Here is an 18,188-nt window from a genome sequence, read left to right on the forward strand (position 1 = left end):
AGGAGACTTCCCACACCACCAGGTTGAGGAACAGTTATTATCCTACAACCACCAGGAAGCTGAATCAGAGTGGATAACTTCACTCATCTCGACACTGAACTGATTAAGCAACCTATGCACTAGCTTTGAAGGACTCTGCAGCTCATGTTATCAGTATTATTTATTTATAATATCATTTATTAATTATCATTATTTGTTCTTTTTGGATTTGCAATGTTTGTCTTTTGCACATTGGTTGTTTGGCAGTCTATGTGTGTAGTTTTTCAGTGATCCTATTGTGTTTATTTGTTCTACTGTGATTGCCTGCAAGAAAATGAATCTTGAGGTGGTATATGGTGACATATACGTCCTTTGATAATGAATTTACTTTGAATTTTGAGCGGCCGCCTGTGCAAAGTACATACATTATTTAGGCCATCTGATGTTTTGTTTGCTGCCTGTTCGTTCGGTGCTCTCTTCCTCTCCCACCACCCTTAACCCATCCCCTTCTTTCATCTGTCTTGTCTTCTGGCTCCCTTTTAAGTGCACATAAGCATAGCTGTTCTTGCAGGTTTATTAGACCATAAGGTATAGCAGCAGAATTATACCATTTGGCCCTTCAAGTCTGCTCCACCATTTCATCAAGGCTGATCTATTTCCCTCTCAGCCCCAATCGCCTGCCTTCGTGCAATAACCCTTCATGCCCTGACTAATTAAGAACCTATCAACCTGTGCCTTAAAATATACCCAATGACTTGGCCTCCACAGCTGCCTGTGGCAACAAATTCCACAAAATCGCCATTCTCTGGCAAAAGAAATTCCTCCTCATCTCTGTTCTAAAAGGACATCCCACTATTCTGAGGCTATGTCCTCTGGTCTTAGATTCTCCCACCATAGAAGCATCCTCTCCATGTCCACTCCTTCGAGGTCTTTCAAGATTTTTTTGTTTCAATGAGATCACAGCTTATTCTTCTGAATTCCAGTGAGTACAGATGCAGAGCTGTCAAACGCTCCTCACATGACAAGCCTTTCAATCCCAGAATCATTTTCATGTACCTCCTTTGAATGCCTCTCCAAAGTCAACACGTTGTTTCTTAGAGAAAAGGCCCAAAACTGTTCACAATACTTCAGGTGAGGCCTCACAAGTACTTTATCAAGACTCAGCATTATATCTTTGCTTTTGTATTCTAGTTATCTTGAAATGAAAGCTAACATTGCATTTATCTTCCTCACCATGATTTCAACCTGCGAATTAACCCTTAGGGAATCCTGCATGAGGACTCTCAAATCCCTTTGCACTTCAGATTTTTGAATTTTCTCTCCATTTAGAAAAGTCTGTACTTTTATTTCTTCTACCAAAGTGCATGGCCATACCCTTCCCAATACTGTATTCCATCTGCCATTTCTTTGCCCATTCTCCTAATCTGTCTGTCCTTCCTCAAATCTACCTGCATCTCTACTTCCTCAAAACTACTTGTCCCCTCCACTCTACTTCCTCAAAACTACCTGCCCCCTCCACCTATCTTTGTATCATCTGCAAACTGGGCCACAAAGAAATCAATTCTGTCATCCTAATCATTGACATTTAAGATAAAAAGAAATGGTCCCAACACAGACCCTGTGGAGCACCACTAGTAACCAGCAGCCAATCAGAAAAGGCTCCCTTTATTCCCACTCTTTGCCTCCTGCCAATCAGCCAATGCTCTATCCAGGCTAGTAACTTTCCTGTAATATCATGAGCACTTAACTTGTTAAGCAGCCTCATGTGGCATTTTGTCAAAGGCCTTATGAAAATCCAAGTACACAACATCAACCAATTCTCCTTTGTCTATCCTTCATATTATTTCTTCAAAGAATTCCAACACATTTATCAGGCAAGATTTTCCCTTAAGGAAACCATGCTGACTACACCCTATTTTATCATTTGCCTCCAAGTACCCTGAAACCACACCCTTAACAATTGACTCCAGCATCTTCCCAACCACTGAGGTCAGATTAACTGGCCTGTAATTTCCTTTCTTCTGCCTCTCCCTTGAAGAGTTGAGTGACATTTGCAATTTTCCATTCCTCCAGAACCATGCCAGAATCAGTTGATTCTTGGAAGATCATTACAAATGCCTCCACAATCTCTTCAGCCATCTCTTCAGGCAACAATCATGCTAATGCCTAAGAAGAATAATGTGGGCTGCCTTAATGACTATCGCCCGGTAGCACGCACATCAACAGTGATGAAATGCTTTGAGAGATTGGTCATGACTGGACTGAACTCCTGCCTCAGCAAGGACCTGGACCCATTGCAATTTGCCTATTGACACAATAGATCAAGGGCAGATGCAATCTCAATGGCTCTCCACACAGCTTTAGACCACCTGGACAACACAAACACCTACGTTAGGATGCTGTTCATCAACTATAGCTCAGCATTTAATACCATCATTCCCACAGTCCTGATGGAGAAGTTGCAGAATCTGGGCCTCTGTACCTCCCTCTGCAATTGGATCCTCCACTGCCTAACCAGAAGACCACAATCTGTGAGGATAGGTGAGAACATATCCTCCATGCTGACAATCAATACTGGCGAACGTTAGGGGCGTGTGCTTAGCCCACTGCTCTACTGTGTATATACATGTGACTTTGTGGCTAGGCATAGCTCAAATACCATTTATAAATTTACTGACAAAACAACCATTGTTCTTAGAATCTCAGGTGGTGATGAGAGGGCATACAGGAGTGAGATATACCAGCTAGTGGAGTGGTGCTGCAGCAACAATCTGGCACTCAATGTTAGTAAGACGAAAGAGCTGATTGTGGACTTCAGGAAGGGTAAGGTGAAGGAACACGTACCAATCCTCATAGAGGGATCAGAAGTGGAGAGAGTGAGCTGCTTCAAGTTCCTGAGTGTCAAGATCTCTGAGGATCTAACCTGGTCCCAACATATCGATGTAGTTATAAAGAAGGCAAGACAGTGACTGTACTTTATTAGGAGTTTGAAGAGATTTGGTATGTCAACAAATACACTCAAAAACTTATATAGTTGTACCTTAGAGAGCATTCTGACAGGCTGCATCACTGTCTGGTAAGGGGGAGGCTACTGCACAGGACCGAAAGAAGCTGCAGAAGGTTTTAAATCTAGTCATCTCCATCTTGGGGGCGGTGGGGAGGGTGTGCGTGTACGTGTACGCGCTCTTAACTCCTGGTTGACTTGTCGGGGCGCCGTCATGACAGGTTTTTTTTTAATGCTCATTGTACCGCGTGTCTTGGGTGTCTGAAACCTGGCGGAGCCCATTGCTCCAGGTTTTTTTTTATGAGGTTGAGTTGTTTGCTCGATACTCAACCCAGGCACGGATGGAGAGTGTGCAAGGGAGCCGGCCGGATTTGAACTCCGGACCTCTCGCCCCGAAGTCCGGTGCCACCAGCCGTTACAAAATACCCAGGACATCTTTAGGGAGTGGTGTCTCAGAGAGGCAGTGTCCATTATTAAGGACCTCCGGCACCCAGGGCATGCCCTTTTCTCACTGTTATCATCAGGTAGGAGGTACAGAAGCCTGAAGGCACACATTCAGTGATTCAGGAACAGCTTCTTCCCTTCTACCATCTGATTCCTAAATGGATGTTGTATCTTTGGACACTACCTCACTTTTTTTTAAAATACAGTATTTCTGTTTTTGCATGTTTTTTTAAAATCTATTCAATATATGTAATTGATTTACTTGTTTATTTGTTATTACTATTTTTTAATTTCATTTATTTTTTTTTCCTCTGCTAGATTATGGATTGCATTGAACTGCTGCTGCTAAGTTAACAAATTTCATGTTACATGCCGGTGATAATAAACCTGATTCTGATTCTTTCAGAGCCCTGGTGTGTACATCTTCTGGTCCTGGTGACTTAACTACCTTTAGACCTTCCATTTTTCCCAAGCACCTTTTCTCTAATAATGGCAACTTCACACACTTCTGTCCCTGACACACTCGAACTTCTGGCTTACTGCTAGTGTCTTCCACAGTGAAAACTGATTCAAAATACTTCAAAACATAGAAAACCTACAGCACAAAACAGGCCCTTCGGCCCACAAAGCTGTGTCGAACATGTCCTTAACTTCAAAATTATCTAGGGTTAGCCACAGCCCTCTATTTTTCTAAGCTCCATTTACCTATCCAAGAGTCTCTTAAAAGACCCTATCGTATCTGCCTCCACCACCGTCGCCGGCAGCCCATTCCACGCACTCACCACTCTCTGCGTAAAAAAAAAAGAAAAAAAAACTTACCCCAACATCTCCACTGTACCTACTTCCAAGCACCTTAAAACTGTTCCCTCTTGTGCTAGCCTTTTCAGTCCTGGGGAAAAAAGCCTCTGATTATCCACACAATCAATGCATCTTATATACCTCTATCAGGTCACCTCTTGTCCTCCGTCGCTCCAAGGAGAAGAAGCAGAGTTCACTCAACCTATTCTCAAAAGGCATGCTCCTTAATCCAGGCAGCATCCTTATAAATCTCCTCTGCACCCTTTCTATTGTTTCCACATCCTTCTTATAGTGAGGTGACCAGAACTGAGCACAGTACTCCAAGTGGGGTCTGACCAGGGTCCTATATAGCTGTAACATTACCTCTCGGCTCTTAAGCTCAATCCCATGATTGATGAAGGCCAATGCACCGTATGCCTTCTTAACCAGAGTCAACCTGCGCAGCAGCTTTGAGAGTGCTATGGAATTGGACCCCAAGATCCCTTTGATTCTCCACACTGCCAAGAGTCTTACCATTAATACCATATACTGGCATCACATTTGACCTACCAAAATTAACCACCCCACACTTATCTGGGTTGAACTCCATCTGCCACTTTTCAGCCCAGTTTTGCATCCTATCAATGTCCTGCTGTAACCTCTGACAGCTGTCCACACTACCCACAACACCCCCAACCTCTGTGTCATAGAAACATAGAAACATAGAAAATAGGTGCAGGAGTAGGCCATTCGGCCCTTCGAGCCTGCACCGCCATTTATTATGATCATGGCTGATCATCCAACTCAGAACCCTGCACCAGCCTTCCCTCCATACCCCCTGATCCCTGTAGCCACAAGGGCCATATCTAACTCCCTCTTAAATATAGCCAATGAACTGGCCTCAACTGTTTCCTGTGGCAGAGAATTCCACAGATTCACCACTCTCTGTGTGAAGAAGTTTTTCCTAATCTCAGTCCTAAAAGGCTTCCCCTTTATCCTCAAACTGTGATCCCTCGTTCTGGTCTTCCCCAACATCGGGAACAATCTTCCTGCATCTAGCCTGTCCAATCCCTTTAGGATTTTTTATGTTTCAATCAGATCCCCCCTCAATTTTCTAAATTCCAACGAGTACAAGCCTAGTTCATCCAGTCTTTCTTCATATGAAAGTCCTGCCATCCCAGGAATCAATCTGGTGAACCTCCTTTGTACTCCCTCTATGGCAAGGATGTCTTTCCTCAGATTAGGGGACCAAAACTGCACAGAATACTCCAGGTGTGGTCTCACCAAGGCCTTGTACTAACTTCACATTTATCCACACTAAATTGCATCTGCCATGAATTTGCCCACTCACCCAACCTATCCAAGTCACCCTGCATCCTCTTAGCATCCTCCTCACAGCTAACACTGCCGCCCAGCTTCGTGTCATCCGCAAACTTGGAGATGCTGCATTTAATTCCCTCATCCAAGTCATTAATATATATTGTAAACAACTGGGGTCCCAGCACTGAGCCTTGCGGTACCCCACTAGTCACTGCCTGCCATTCTGAAAAGGTCCCGTTTATTCCCACTCTTTGCTTCCTGTCTGCTAACCAATTCTCTATCCACATCAATACCTTACCCCCAATACCATGTGCTTTAAGTTTGCACACTAATCTCCTGTGTGGGACCTTGTCAAAAGCCTTTTGAAAATCCAAATATACTACATCCACTGGTTCTCCCCTATCCACTCTACTAGTTACGTCCTCAAAAAATTCTATGAGATTCCTCAGACATGATTTTCCTTTCACAAATCCATGCTGACTTTGTCCGATGATTTCACCGCTTTCCAATGTGCTGTTATCATATCTTTGATAACTGACTCCAGCAGTTTCCCCACCACCGACGTTAGGCTAACCGGTCTATAATTCCCCGGTTTCTCTCTCCCTCCTTTTTTAAAAAGTGAGGTTACATTAGCCACCCTCTAATCCTCAGGAACTAGTCCAGAATCTAAAGAGTTTTGAAAAATTATCACTAATGCATCCACTATTTCCTGGGCTACTTCCTTAAGCACTCTGGGATGCAGACCATCTGGCCCTGGGGATTTATCTGCCTTTAATCCCTTCAATTTACCTAACACCACTTCCCTACTAACATGTATTTCGCTCAGTTCCTCCACCTCACTGGACCCTCTGTCCTCTACTATTTCTGGAAGATTATTTATGTCCTCCTTAGTGAAGACAGAACCAAAGTAATTATTCAATTGGTCTGCCATGTCCTTGCTCCCCATAATCAATTCACCTGTTTCTGTCTGTAGGGGACCTACATTTGTCTTTGCCAGTCTTTTCCTTTTTACATATCTATAAAAGCTTTTACAGTCAGTTTTTATGTTCCCTGCCAGTTTTCTCTCATAATCTTTATTCCCCTTCGGAATTAAGCCCTTTGTCCTCCTCTGCTGAACTCTGAATTTCTCCCAGTCCTCAGGTGAGCCACTTTTTCTGGCTAATTTGTATGCTTCTTCTTTGGAATTGATACTATCCCTAATTGCTCTTGTCAGCCACGGGTGAACTACCTTCCTTGATTTATTCTTTTGCCAAACTGGGATGAACAATTGTTGTAGTTCATCCATGCGATCTTTAAATGCTTGCTATTGCATATCCACCGTCAACCCTTTAAGTGTCATTTACCAGTCTATCTTAGCTAATTCATGTCTCATACCTTCAAAGTTACCCCTCTTTAAGTTCAGAACCTTTGTTTCTGAATTAACTATGTCACTCTCCATCTTAATGAAGAATTCCACCATATTATGGTCACTCTTACCCAAGGGGCCTCTCACGACAAGATTTCTAATTAACCCTTCCTCATTGCTCAAAACCCAGTCCAGAATAGCCTGCTCTCTAGTTGGTTCCTCGACATGTTGGTTCAAAAAACCATCTGGCATACATTCCAAGAAATCCTTTTCCTCAGCACCTTTACCAATTTGGTTCACCCAATCTACATGTAGATTGAAGTCACCCATTATAACTGCTGTTCCTTTATTGCACACATTTCTAATTTCCTGTTTAATACCATCACCGACCTCACTACTACTGTTAGGTGGCCTGTACACAACTCCCACCAGTGTTTTCTGCTCCTTAGTGTTATGCAGCTCTACCCATATCGATTCCACATCTTCCCGACTTATGTCCTTCCTTTCTATTGCGTTAATCTCATCTTTAACCAGCAACGCCACCCTACCTCCTTTCCTTTCATGTCTATCCCTCCTGAATATTGAATATCCCTGAACGTTGAGCTCCCATCCTTGGTCACCCTGGAGCCATGTCTCTGTGATCCCAACTATATCATAATCATTAATAACAATCTGCACTTTCAATTCATCCACCTTGTTACGAATGCTCCTTGCATTGACACACAAAGCCTTCATGCGCTCTTTTACAACTCTCTTAGCCCTTATACAATTATGTTGAAAAGTGGCCCTTTTTGATGCTTGCCCTGGATTAGTCGGCCTGCCACTTTTACTTTTCTCCTTACTACTTTTTGCTTCTACCCTCACTTTACACCCCTCTGTGTCTCTGCACTGGTTCCCATCCCCCTGTTGTGAACTAACCTCCTCTCGCCTAGCCTCATTAATTTGATTCCCACCCCCCAACCATTCTAGTTTAAAGACACCTGAGTAGCCCTCGCTAATCTCCCTGCCAGGATATTGGTCCCCCTAGGATTCAAGTGTAACCCGTCCTTTTTGTACAGGTCACGCCTGCGCCAAAAGAGGTCCCAATGATCCAAAAACTTGAATCCCTGCCCCCTGCTCCAATCCCTCAGCCACGCATTTATCCTCCACCTCATCGCATTCCTACTCTCACTGTCGCGTGGCACAGGCAGTAATCCCGAGATTACTGAGCAAAGTTACCAACCCATCCCTCCACTTCCTCATCCAGGTCATTTATAAAAATCACGAAGAGTAGGGGTCCCAGAACAGATCCTTGAAACACACCACTGGTCACCAACCTCCATGCAGAATATATCCCATCTACAACCACCCTTTGCCTTCTGTGGGCAAGCCAGTTCTGGATCCACAAAGCAATGTCCTCTTGGATCCCATGCCTCCTTACTTTCTCAATAAGCCTTACATAGGGCACCTTATCAAATGCCTTGCTGAAATCCATATACACTACATCTACTGCTCTACCTTCATCAATGTGTTTAGTCGCATCCTCAAAAAAATTTCAATCAGGCTCGTAAGGTGCGACCTGCCTTTGGCGCAGCCATGCTAACTAATGCTAATCATAAATCCTGCCTCTCAGGGTCTTCTCTATCAACTTACCAACCACTGAAGTAAGAGTCTTTTTTATTAACACTTATTCAGTTTATCCTCCACTGCTACCTCTCCAATGGTCTGATATCTACTCTCGCATCTCTTTTACACTTTATATACTGTATATCTGAAGGCACTTTTGGTATCCTCCTTAATATTATTGACAAGCTTATCTTCATATTCCATCTTTTCCTTTGTTATAACTTTTTAAGTTTCTTTTTGTTAGTTCTTTAAAAGCATCCCAATCTTCTAACTTCCCACTAACTTTTGCTCTATTATATGCCTTCTATTTGGCTTTCATGTTAGCTTCGACTTCTCTTCAGTTACGGTTGTGTCATCCTACCTTTAGATTACTTCTTCCTCTTTGGGATGTATATATCCTGTCACAAACACAAGAAAGTCTGCCGATTTTGGAAATCTACCTTCTCCTCCTGAATTGCTCCCAGAAACTCCAGCCATTCCTGCAATGCTGTCATCCCTGCTAGTGTTCCTTTATCGATTCTGGCCCACTCCTCTCTCATGCTTCCATAATTCTCTTTACTCCAGACTAATACATTCTAGAAAATCCCCCTCTTGGGGTCCAGCACGGATCTGATTTACCCAATTTACCTGTGTATTGAAATCCCCCATGACAATTGAAATATTGCTGTTTTGACATGCATTTTCTATCTCCAGTTGTAATTTGTAGATCACATCTTTACTACTGTTTGGGGTCTATACGTAACTCCCATCAGGGTCATTTTGCCCTTACAGTTCCTTAGATCTACCCACAATCATTCAACACCTTCTGACACTATGTCACCTCTTTCTAATGATTTGATTTTTTTTTTTACCAACAGAGCCACCCCATCCCCTCTGCCTACCTCCCTGTCCTTTTGATACAATTTGTATCCTTGGACATTAAGCTCCCAGCTATAATCTTCTTTCAGCCACCATTCAGTGATGTCCACAACGTCATACGTGCCAATCTGTAACTGTGCTACAAGTTCATCTACCTTAATCCATTTACAGCGTGCATTCAAATATAGCACCTTCGGTCTGGTATTCACCCTTTTCGATTTTGTCCACCTTTTTCATTGCAACTTATCCTGTTGACTTTATTTTTGACGTGTCATCACCCTCTCTTTGCTAGCAGTCTCACTACACACTGCTTGTAAACCAACTACTGCATCCTCAGCACTATCACTCTGATTATCATCCCCCTGCCAAACTAGTTTAAGCCTTTCCGAATGGCTCAAGCAAACCTGATCACAAGAGTTCAGGTGCAACCTATCCCTTTCGTACAGGTAACACACATAAAAATTGCTGGTGAACGCAGCAGGCCAGGCAGTATCTTTAGGAAGAGGTACAGTCGATGCTTTGGGCTGAGACCCTTCGTCAGGACTGTACGTCGACTGTACCTCTTCCTAGAGATGCTACCTAGCCTGCTGTGTTCACCAGCAACTTTTATGTGTGTTGCTTAAAATTCCAGCATCTGCAGGTTTCCTTGTGTTTGCCCTTTGTACAAGTAGTATCTTTCCCCAAAAGATTTGATAAGCTACCAAAATCTTGTTTATTATCACAGACGTGTTGTGAAACTTGTTTTGCAGCAGCAGTGCAGTGCAGTACATTAAAATTTACTAAAGATTACAGTAAGAATATGTAAGATTATAAATAGTGCAGAATGAGCGCAAAATAATGAGGAAGTGTTTTCAGTGGGTGGTGGGGTGGAGATGCGTTCCTACCAAAGGAGGTGTAAGGTGCTCCTTCCCTCTGCTAGTCTGCAGGTCACCCTTGAGCAAAGTGTAGCACCTGCTTAGCCTCCCCCACCCCGCCACCCCCACCAGTCCGGGTCACTTGAAGCCATGGGAGCAGGTGGTGGATGGTCGTATCAGATGGTGCATATCACAAGTCCTGGTTATACAACCACTGATGCCAGGCAGACAATCTCTGAAAAGTATTGATAATGGCTGGGGTCACCCGACTTGTAAAGACACCCCACTGCCCAGAAGAAGGCAATGGCAAATCACTTCTGTATAAAAATTCACCAAGAACGATTATGGTCAAAGACCATGATCACCCACGTCATGTGGCACGGCACAGAATGAATGAATGTTCATAGATCTTTCAGAAATCTGTTGGCAGAGAGGAAGAAACTGTGGTTGAACTGTTGAGTTTGGCTCTTAAAGCTCTGGTAGCTATTCCCTGATGGTAGTAATGAGAAGAGGGCATGTTCTGGATGGTGAGGGTCCTTCATGATGGATGAAGCCTTCCTGAAGCATCGCCTCTTGAAAATGTCCTCGATAGTGGGGAGGCTAGTGCCCGTGATGAAGCTGGCTGAGTTTACAACCCTCCGCAACTTTTTCCAATCCTGTGCATTATCGCCTCCATACCAGATATAGATGCAACCACTCAGAATGCTCTCCACTGTGCATTTGTATAAATTTGCTCAGTGTCTTTGTAGTAATGTGTAGAATGTGTACAGAAATCAGATCTGTGGATTACAGCGTGAAAACGGATCTCAACTATTAATGTTGGCTTTCGGAAGAATGCAGTATAAGCTCTAACTTTTCCATTACAGAGTATTAAAGTGAGTGGGTATTGATTGCTGAATTATTGAAATCTTATCCAATACATTTTCCTTGCTATTATTTCCAGCACCATAGAAGCAGATGAATTTACAGCTCGGCTTTTCGACATCTACAATCAGGTACTTCAAGAAGGAATTACCCAGGTAATGGATTAAGTTTCATCCTGTTAAGAAGAGGTTCTTTTTTTAAAAAAACAACGTAATCATTTACTTTCCATCAGGAATTACAACTTTTGATGTGGGAAATAATGCTTCAGCAAGAATGTACTGAAGTGCTGTTAAAACTTGTGGGCAAATGATCAACAAAGAATGTTATTTGACCTTCTATACTTGAGTGGGTTTCTTTTTTGTCTGACGTTTATGCTGGCATGTTAAAAGGCACTACGTACACGTGAACGTTGCATTGGTTTCCAGTTCAGAAGATTAGTTAATATATTAAATAAACTCCTGGGAGAGATTACTGACTGATGAAAGCCAGTATGCCCAACACTGCCTCTATCACATCATCCAGTAGCGACCCCACTTTCAAGGAACCAATCTTTTTGTCCAGATCTTGTCCAAGAAAGGGATGGCAACCACCACCTATAAGAGATGGGAGCAGAATTAGGCCATTCGTCCCATCACGTATGCTCTGCCATGGCTGATTTATTATCCCTCTCATCCCCATTCTTCTGCCTTCTCCTCACAACCTAAGACACCCTTGTTAATCAAGAAACTATCAATCTCCGCTTTAAATATATTAATTGACTTTACTTCCACAGCCATCTGTGGCAATGAATCCTGTGGCTAAAGAAATTCCTCCTCTTCTCTGTTCTAAAAGGACATCCTTCTATACTAATGTTGTGCCCTCTGGTCCTAAACTCCACCATTATAGGAAATAAAGTCTTAACTCAAGTTTTGTGGAGATATGGTTGCAGTCTACATTGTGTTGGCTCACTTTCAGCAATATTAAAAGTTCTGTCTATAATATCCCGGACACCTGAAGATAAAATTGCCACTTCTTATGGCTAAGAAAGGAGGAGATTGTTTGCAAAAATTTGCAGATGCTGAGAATCTGAACACCTGGAAACAAGAAGAGCTGAAAATACTCAGCAGGTTAGTCAGTATCTGTGGAGAGAGAGAAGCAGAATTCATATCTCAAAAAGGAAACTGCCGGAGGAGTTGTTTGTCAACAGCATTAAGTTCATCGGTGCTATCATTTTGGAGGACCTGGCCTGGGCCCAGCACGTGCAGTTGCAAGAAAAAGTTTGTGAACCCTTTGCAGTTACCTAGTTTTCTACATTAATTTCTCATAAAATGTGGTCTGATCGTCATCTAAATCACAATAATAGACAAACACAATCTGCCTAAGCTAATAACACACAAACAATTGTACTACTTCTCGTCAATACTGAGTACACTATTTTAACAATCACAGTAAAGGTTCAAAAAAGGATGTGAACCTCTGGGGTAATGCCTTCTACAAAAGTTATTTGGAGTCAGGTGTTCCAATCAATGAGAAGAGATTGGAGTTGTGGGTTGTGGAGGTACCCTGCCCTTAAAAAAGACACAGAAAGTCAGGTTGCAGACAGAGCCTTCTCTTATGAAAGATCTGTTTATATGCACAATACCTCAATCAAAACAACTTTCAGAGGAACCTAGAAGAATTGTAGAGATGCATGAAGCTGAAAAAGGTTACAAAAGCATTTCTAAAGACCTGAGTGTTCATGTCTACAGTAAGAGAAATTGTCTACAAATGAAAGAAATTCAGTACTGTTGCTACTGTCCCGAGAAGTGGGTGTCCTGCAAAGATCACACCAAGAGCACAATGTGCAATGCTGAAGGAGGTGAAAAAGAACCCAAGGGTAACAGTGAAAGATCTGCAGAAGTCTCTAGAATTTGCTAAAGTCTCTGTTCATGTGTCGACTATAAGAAAAACACTGAACAAGAATGGTGTTCATGGAAGGACACAACAGAGGAAGCCGCTATTCTCCAAAAAAAAAAAATTGTGGCACATCTCAAGTTTGCAAAAGTCCCAGCCCCTACGCCTCCTCCCTCACTACCATGTCTTTCCATCTCCCCACCGCCCCCCCCCCGCTTTCTGCTATACGCAGGGATCGCTCCCTACAGAGCTCCCTCGACATTCATCCCTCCCCACTGATCTCCATCCTGGCACTTATCCTTGCAAGTGGAACAAGTGCTACACCTGTACCTACACCTCCTCCCTCACTACTATACAGGGCCACAAACAGACCTTCCAGGTGAGGTGACATTTCACCTGTGAGTCACCTGTGTTGGGGTCATGTACTATGTCCGGTGTCCCCGGAGTGGTTTCCTGTATATTGCTGAGACTGGACTTAGATTGGGAGACCACTTTGTCAGGCACCTCCACTCCGTCTGCCAGAAAAAGCGGGATCTCCCAGTGGCCAACCATTTTAATTCCATTTCCCATTCCCATTCCGATATGTCTATCTATGGCTGCCTCCACTGTCATGATGAGGCCACACTTAGGTTGGAGGACCAACACCTTGTATTCCGCCTGCGTAGCCTCCAACCTGATGGCACGAACATCGATTTCTTGAACTTCCGGTAATTCTCTCCCCGCCCCCCCCCCCCCCATATCCTTTACCATTCTCCTCTCCTGTCAGACTCGCCCCTTCTCCAGCCCTGTAACTCTTCCACCAATCAACTCCCAGCTCTTTATTTCACCCCTCCCTCTCCCTGTTTCACCTATCACCTTGTGTTTCTCCATCCCCTCCCCCCACCTTTTAAATCTACTCTTCATTTTTTTTCTCCAGTCCTGCTGGGGAGTCTCAGCCCAAAACGTCAACTCTACTGTTTTCCATAGATGCCACATGCTACTGCTGAGTTCCTGCAGCATTTTGTGTGGTGTTGCCTGGATTGCCAGCATCTGCAGTTTTTCTTTTGTTTGTGTTTGGATTGCAAAAGACCACTTGGATGCTCCACAATACTTCTAGGACAATGTTCTGTGGGCAGATGGGACAAAAGTTGGAACTTTTTGGCGGAAATGCACACTTCTACATCTGGAGGAAAAAGGGCACCGCACATCAACACCAAAACCTCATTCCAACTGTGAAGTACGATGGAAAGAGCATCATGGATTGGGGCTGCTTTGCTGCCTCAGGGTTTATACAGCTTACAGTCATTGAGGAGACAATGAATTCAAAATTGTATCAAGACATTTTACAGGAGAATGTCAGGGTAGCGGTCCATCACCTGAATCTTAATAGAAGTTGGATGATGCAAGAAGGCAATGATCCAAGACACAAGAGTAAATCAACAACAGAACGGCTTAAAAGATGATTCATGTTTTGGAATGGCCAAGTCAAGAGTCCAGACCTTAATCCATTTGAGATGTTGTGGCATGACCTGAATAGTATTGATGAACTGAAGCAGTTTAGTATGGAGGAATGGTCTAAAGTTCCTCCTTACCATTGTGTGAGTCTGATCAGCAGTTAAAGGAAATGTTTGGTGGAGCTTATTACTGTTAAAGGAGGTTCTATCAGTTATTAATTACAAGGGTTCACATACTTTTTCCAGCCTGGACTGTGAATGATTAAACAATGTATTCAATAAAGATATAAAAAGTACAATTATTTGTGTGTTATTAGTTATGCAGATTGTGTTAGTCTAATATTCTGACAGAGATGAAGATCAGACCGCATTTTATGAGTAATTCATGCAGAAACCCACGTAAATGCAAAGGGCCCACTAATTTTTTCTTGCAAATTTAAGTGCCATCATGAAGAAAGAACTGTGGTGCCTCTACTTTCTTAGAAGTTTCTGAAGATTTGGCATGTCAGCTAAAGCTTTGACAAACTTCCACAGCAGTGTGGTGGGAAGTATATTTACTGGTTGCATCACAGCCTCGTATGGAAACACCAATGCCCTTGAATGGAAAAGCCTGCAAAAAGTAGTGGATACAGCTCAGTCCATCACGGGTAAAGCCTTCCTTTCCATTAAGCAAATCTACATGGGGGCTGTTGCAGAAAAAAACCATCCATAATTAGGGACCATCACCACCCAAGCCATGCTCTCTTCTAGCTGATGGCATCAGCAAGAAGGTACAGGAGCCTCAGGACTCACACCACCAGCCTCTGGGACAGTTGTAACCCTGTAACCTTCAGGCTCTTGAACCAGCGGGGATAACTTCATTCACCCCATCACTTAACTGTTCCCACAAGCTGTGGCTTCATTATTACTACTTGTTTTTTGTATTTGCGCAGTTTGTTGTCTTTTGGCCACTGATTGTCTGCCCTGCTGAGTGTGGTGTTTCTTTGATTTTACTATGGTTCTTGGATTTATTGCATATGCCTGCAAGAAAGCTCATCTCCGGGTTGTATATGGTGATAGATATGTACTTTGATAATAAATTTACTTTGAACTTTGAATTTGGTGGATCTTGAATGTGGGAAAGGAATTGTCAACATTTCAGGTCAATTTCCTGCATCCCTTCATCAGGACATTTACAAAGAGATAAAGATTAGCTAGATTTGTCACATGGACATTGAGACACACAGATGCTGCATGACCTGCTGAGTTCCTTCATCAATTTGTTTTTGGAATCATTAACTCTGCTTCACTCTTCATAGATGCTGTCTAACCTGCTGAGTATTCTCAACACTGTTTGCCTCCTTTCAGATTCCCGGTACAGTACCTGCCACTGTTAACATTTAAATTCCCAGTACCTGCCCAAGTTAATGTTTAAAGTTGGTGATCTTTTCTGTATTTCCAACAAATTAGGGATACAGCACTGTAACAGGCCCTTCTAGCCCAACGAGCTCACACTGCTTAATTACACCCATGTGGTCAATTAACCTAGCATGGTGAATCTTCGGAATTCATTGCCACAGACAGCTGTGGAGGCCAAGTCATTAGGTATATTTAAGGCAGAGATTGATAGATTGTTGATTAGTCAGGGCATGTAGGATTATGGGGAGAACGCAGAAGATTGGGGCTGAGAGGGAAAATGGATCAGCCATGATGAAATGGTGGAGCAGACTCCATGGACCAAATATCCTAATTCTGCTCCTATATCTTATGGTCTTAACATACTAACCCGTATATCTTTGGAAAGTGGGAAGAAACCCATGCAGTCACGAGGAGAACATATAAACTCCTTATAGGCAGCATTGGGAATTGAACCTGGGTCACTGGCGCTGCAATAGTGTTACACTACTGGGCTGCCACAATGAAGTGTAAATCTCATCTGCTTTCTAAAAATGTGAGCATTCACCCTAAATCTACACGCTGAGAAATGAAAGAACAAAAACGTTTTGTGTGGAAAGTGCCTGATATCTTAAACATAGAATATAGAAATCTACAGCATATTACAGGCCCCTTGGCCCACAACGTTGTGCCAACCATGTAACCTATTCTAGAAACTGCTTAGAATTACCCTACCACTTAGCCCTCTACTTTTCTAAACAACACACCTTCTTAACAACACTGTCAACCTGCGCAGCAGCTTTGAGTGTCCTATGGACACGTTCCCCAAGATCTCTCTGATACTGTACACTGCCAAGAATCTTACTATTAATACTCTATTCTGTCTTCAAATCTGACCTACTGAAATGAACCACTTCGCACTTATCTGAGTTGAACTCCATCTGCACCTTCTGAGCCCAGTTCTGCATCCTATCGATGTCCCTCTGTAACCTCTGACAACCATCCAGACTATCCACAACACTCCCAACATTTGTATCATCAGGAAACTTACTAACCCACCCTTCTACTTCTTCATCCAGGTCATTTATAAAAACTACAAAGAGGAGGGGTCCCAGAACAGATTCCTAGAGAACACCACTGGTCACCGACCTCCATGCAGAATACGAACCATCTAAAACCACCTTTTGCCTTCTGTGGGCAAGCCGATTCTGGATTCACAAAGCAAGGTCTCTTTGGATCCCATGCCTCCTTACTTTCTGAATGAGCCTTGCATGGCGATACATTATGAAATGCCTTACTGAAATCCATATACCCTATATCCACTGCCCTATCTTCGTCAATGTGTTTTGTTACATCCTTAAAGAATTCAGTCAGGCTTGTAAGGCACAACCTGCCCCTAACAAAGCCATGCTGACTATCCCTAATCAAATTATGTCTTCGCAAATGCTCATAAATACTGCATCTCAGGATCTTCAACTACTTGCCCACCACTGAAGTAAGACTCACTGGTCTATAATTTCCTGGGTTATCTCTTTTCTTTTTAAATCTTTTTATTGAGTAAGTATACAAAAAAGGTAAGCCATATAAACATTAATACAATGTTAAAGTATAATAAAATTCCAAAAGGTATCAATACCAAAAAAAAATACTACAAACAATGTAATTTAAACATAAGAAACCAAGATAACATAATAGTATACTAAATTTTATATATATCAATGGAAAAAAAGAAAAAAAAAACCCCAAAAAAAACCCACCGTGCAACTAACTAAAAGCAAAGCAAAGCAATGGGCTAACTTGAAACCAAACAGAGTTAAACTTAAAATCACGTCCTCAATCCCGACCTCCATTAAAAACAGTGAAAAAAAACAAGAAGGGTAAATATTACATTAAATGAAAATATCGAATAAAAGTTCCCCAAATCTGTTCAAATTTAAATGAAGAATCATAAAGGTTACTTCTAATTTTCTCCAAATTCAAACATAAAATCGTCTGAGAAAACCAAAAAAAGGTAGTTGGAGCATTAAGCTCTTTCCAATGTTGTAAAATACATCTTTTCGCCATTAAAGTAAGAAATGCAATCATTCTACGGGCTGAAGGGGAAAGATTACTAGAAATTTTAGGTAGTCCAAAGATAGCAGTAATAGGGTGAGGAGAGATATCTATATTTAATACCTTAGAAATAATATTAAAAATATCTCTCCAAAAAGTTTCCAAAGTAGGGCAAGACCAAAACATATGAGTTAAAGAGGCTATCTGCCCCGAACATCTATCACAGAAAGGATTAATATGTGAGTAAAAACGTGCTAACTTATCTTTGGACATATGTGCTCTATGAACCACTTTAAATTGAATTAGGGAATGTTTAGCACAAATAGAGGAAGTATTAACTAATTGTAAAATCTGCCCCCAATCATCCACAGAAATGGTAAGCCCCAATTCCTGTTCCCAATCTACCC

At 42.4% G+C, this 18,188-nt stretch overlaps 1 protein-coding gene across 1 annotated transcript in view; it reads left to right on the top strand.

The window, feature by feature from the left end:
* The window catches only part of gss (glutathione synthetase), a 130,733-nt gene that overhangs the window by 19,391 nt on the left and 93,154 nt on the right, over window positions 1-18,188 (top strand). The window contains exon 4 of the mRNA XM_063041089.1: window positions 11,130-11,205. Coding sequence (XP_062897159.1) covers window positions 11,130-11,205 — 76 coding nt within the window. The remainder of the gene's footprint in view (window positions 1-11,129; window positions 11,206-18,188) is intronic.

This window comes from Mobula hypostoma, chromosome 2 (genome assembly GCF_963921235.1).
Source record: "Mobula hypostoma chromosome 2, sMobHyp1.1, whole genome shotgun sequence".
Classification (NCBI taxonomy): Eukaryota; Metazoa; Chordata; class Chondrichthyes; order Myliobatiformes; family Myliobatidae; genus Mobula; species Mobula hypostoma.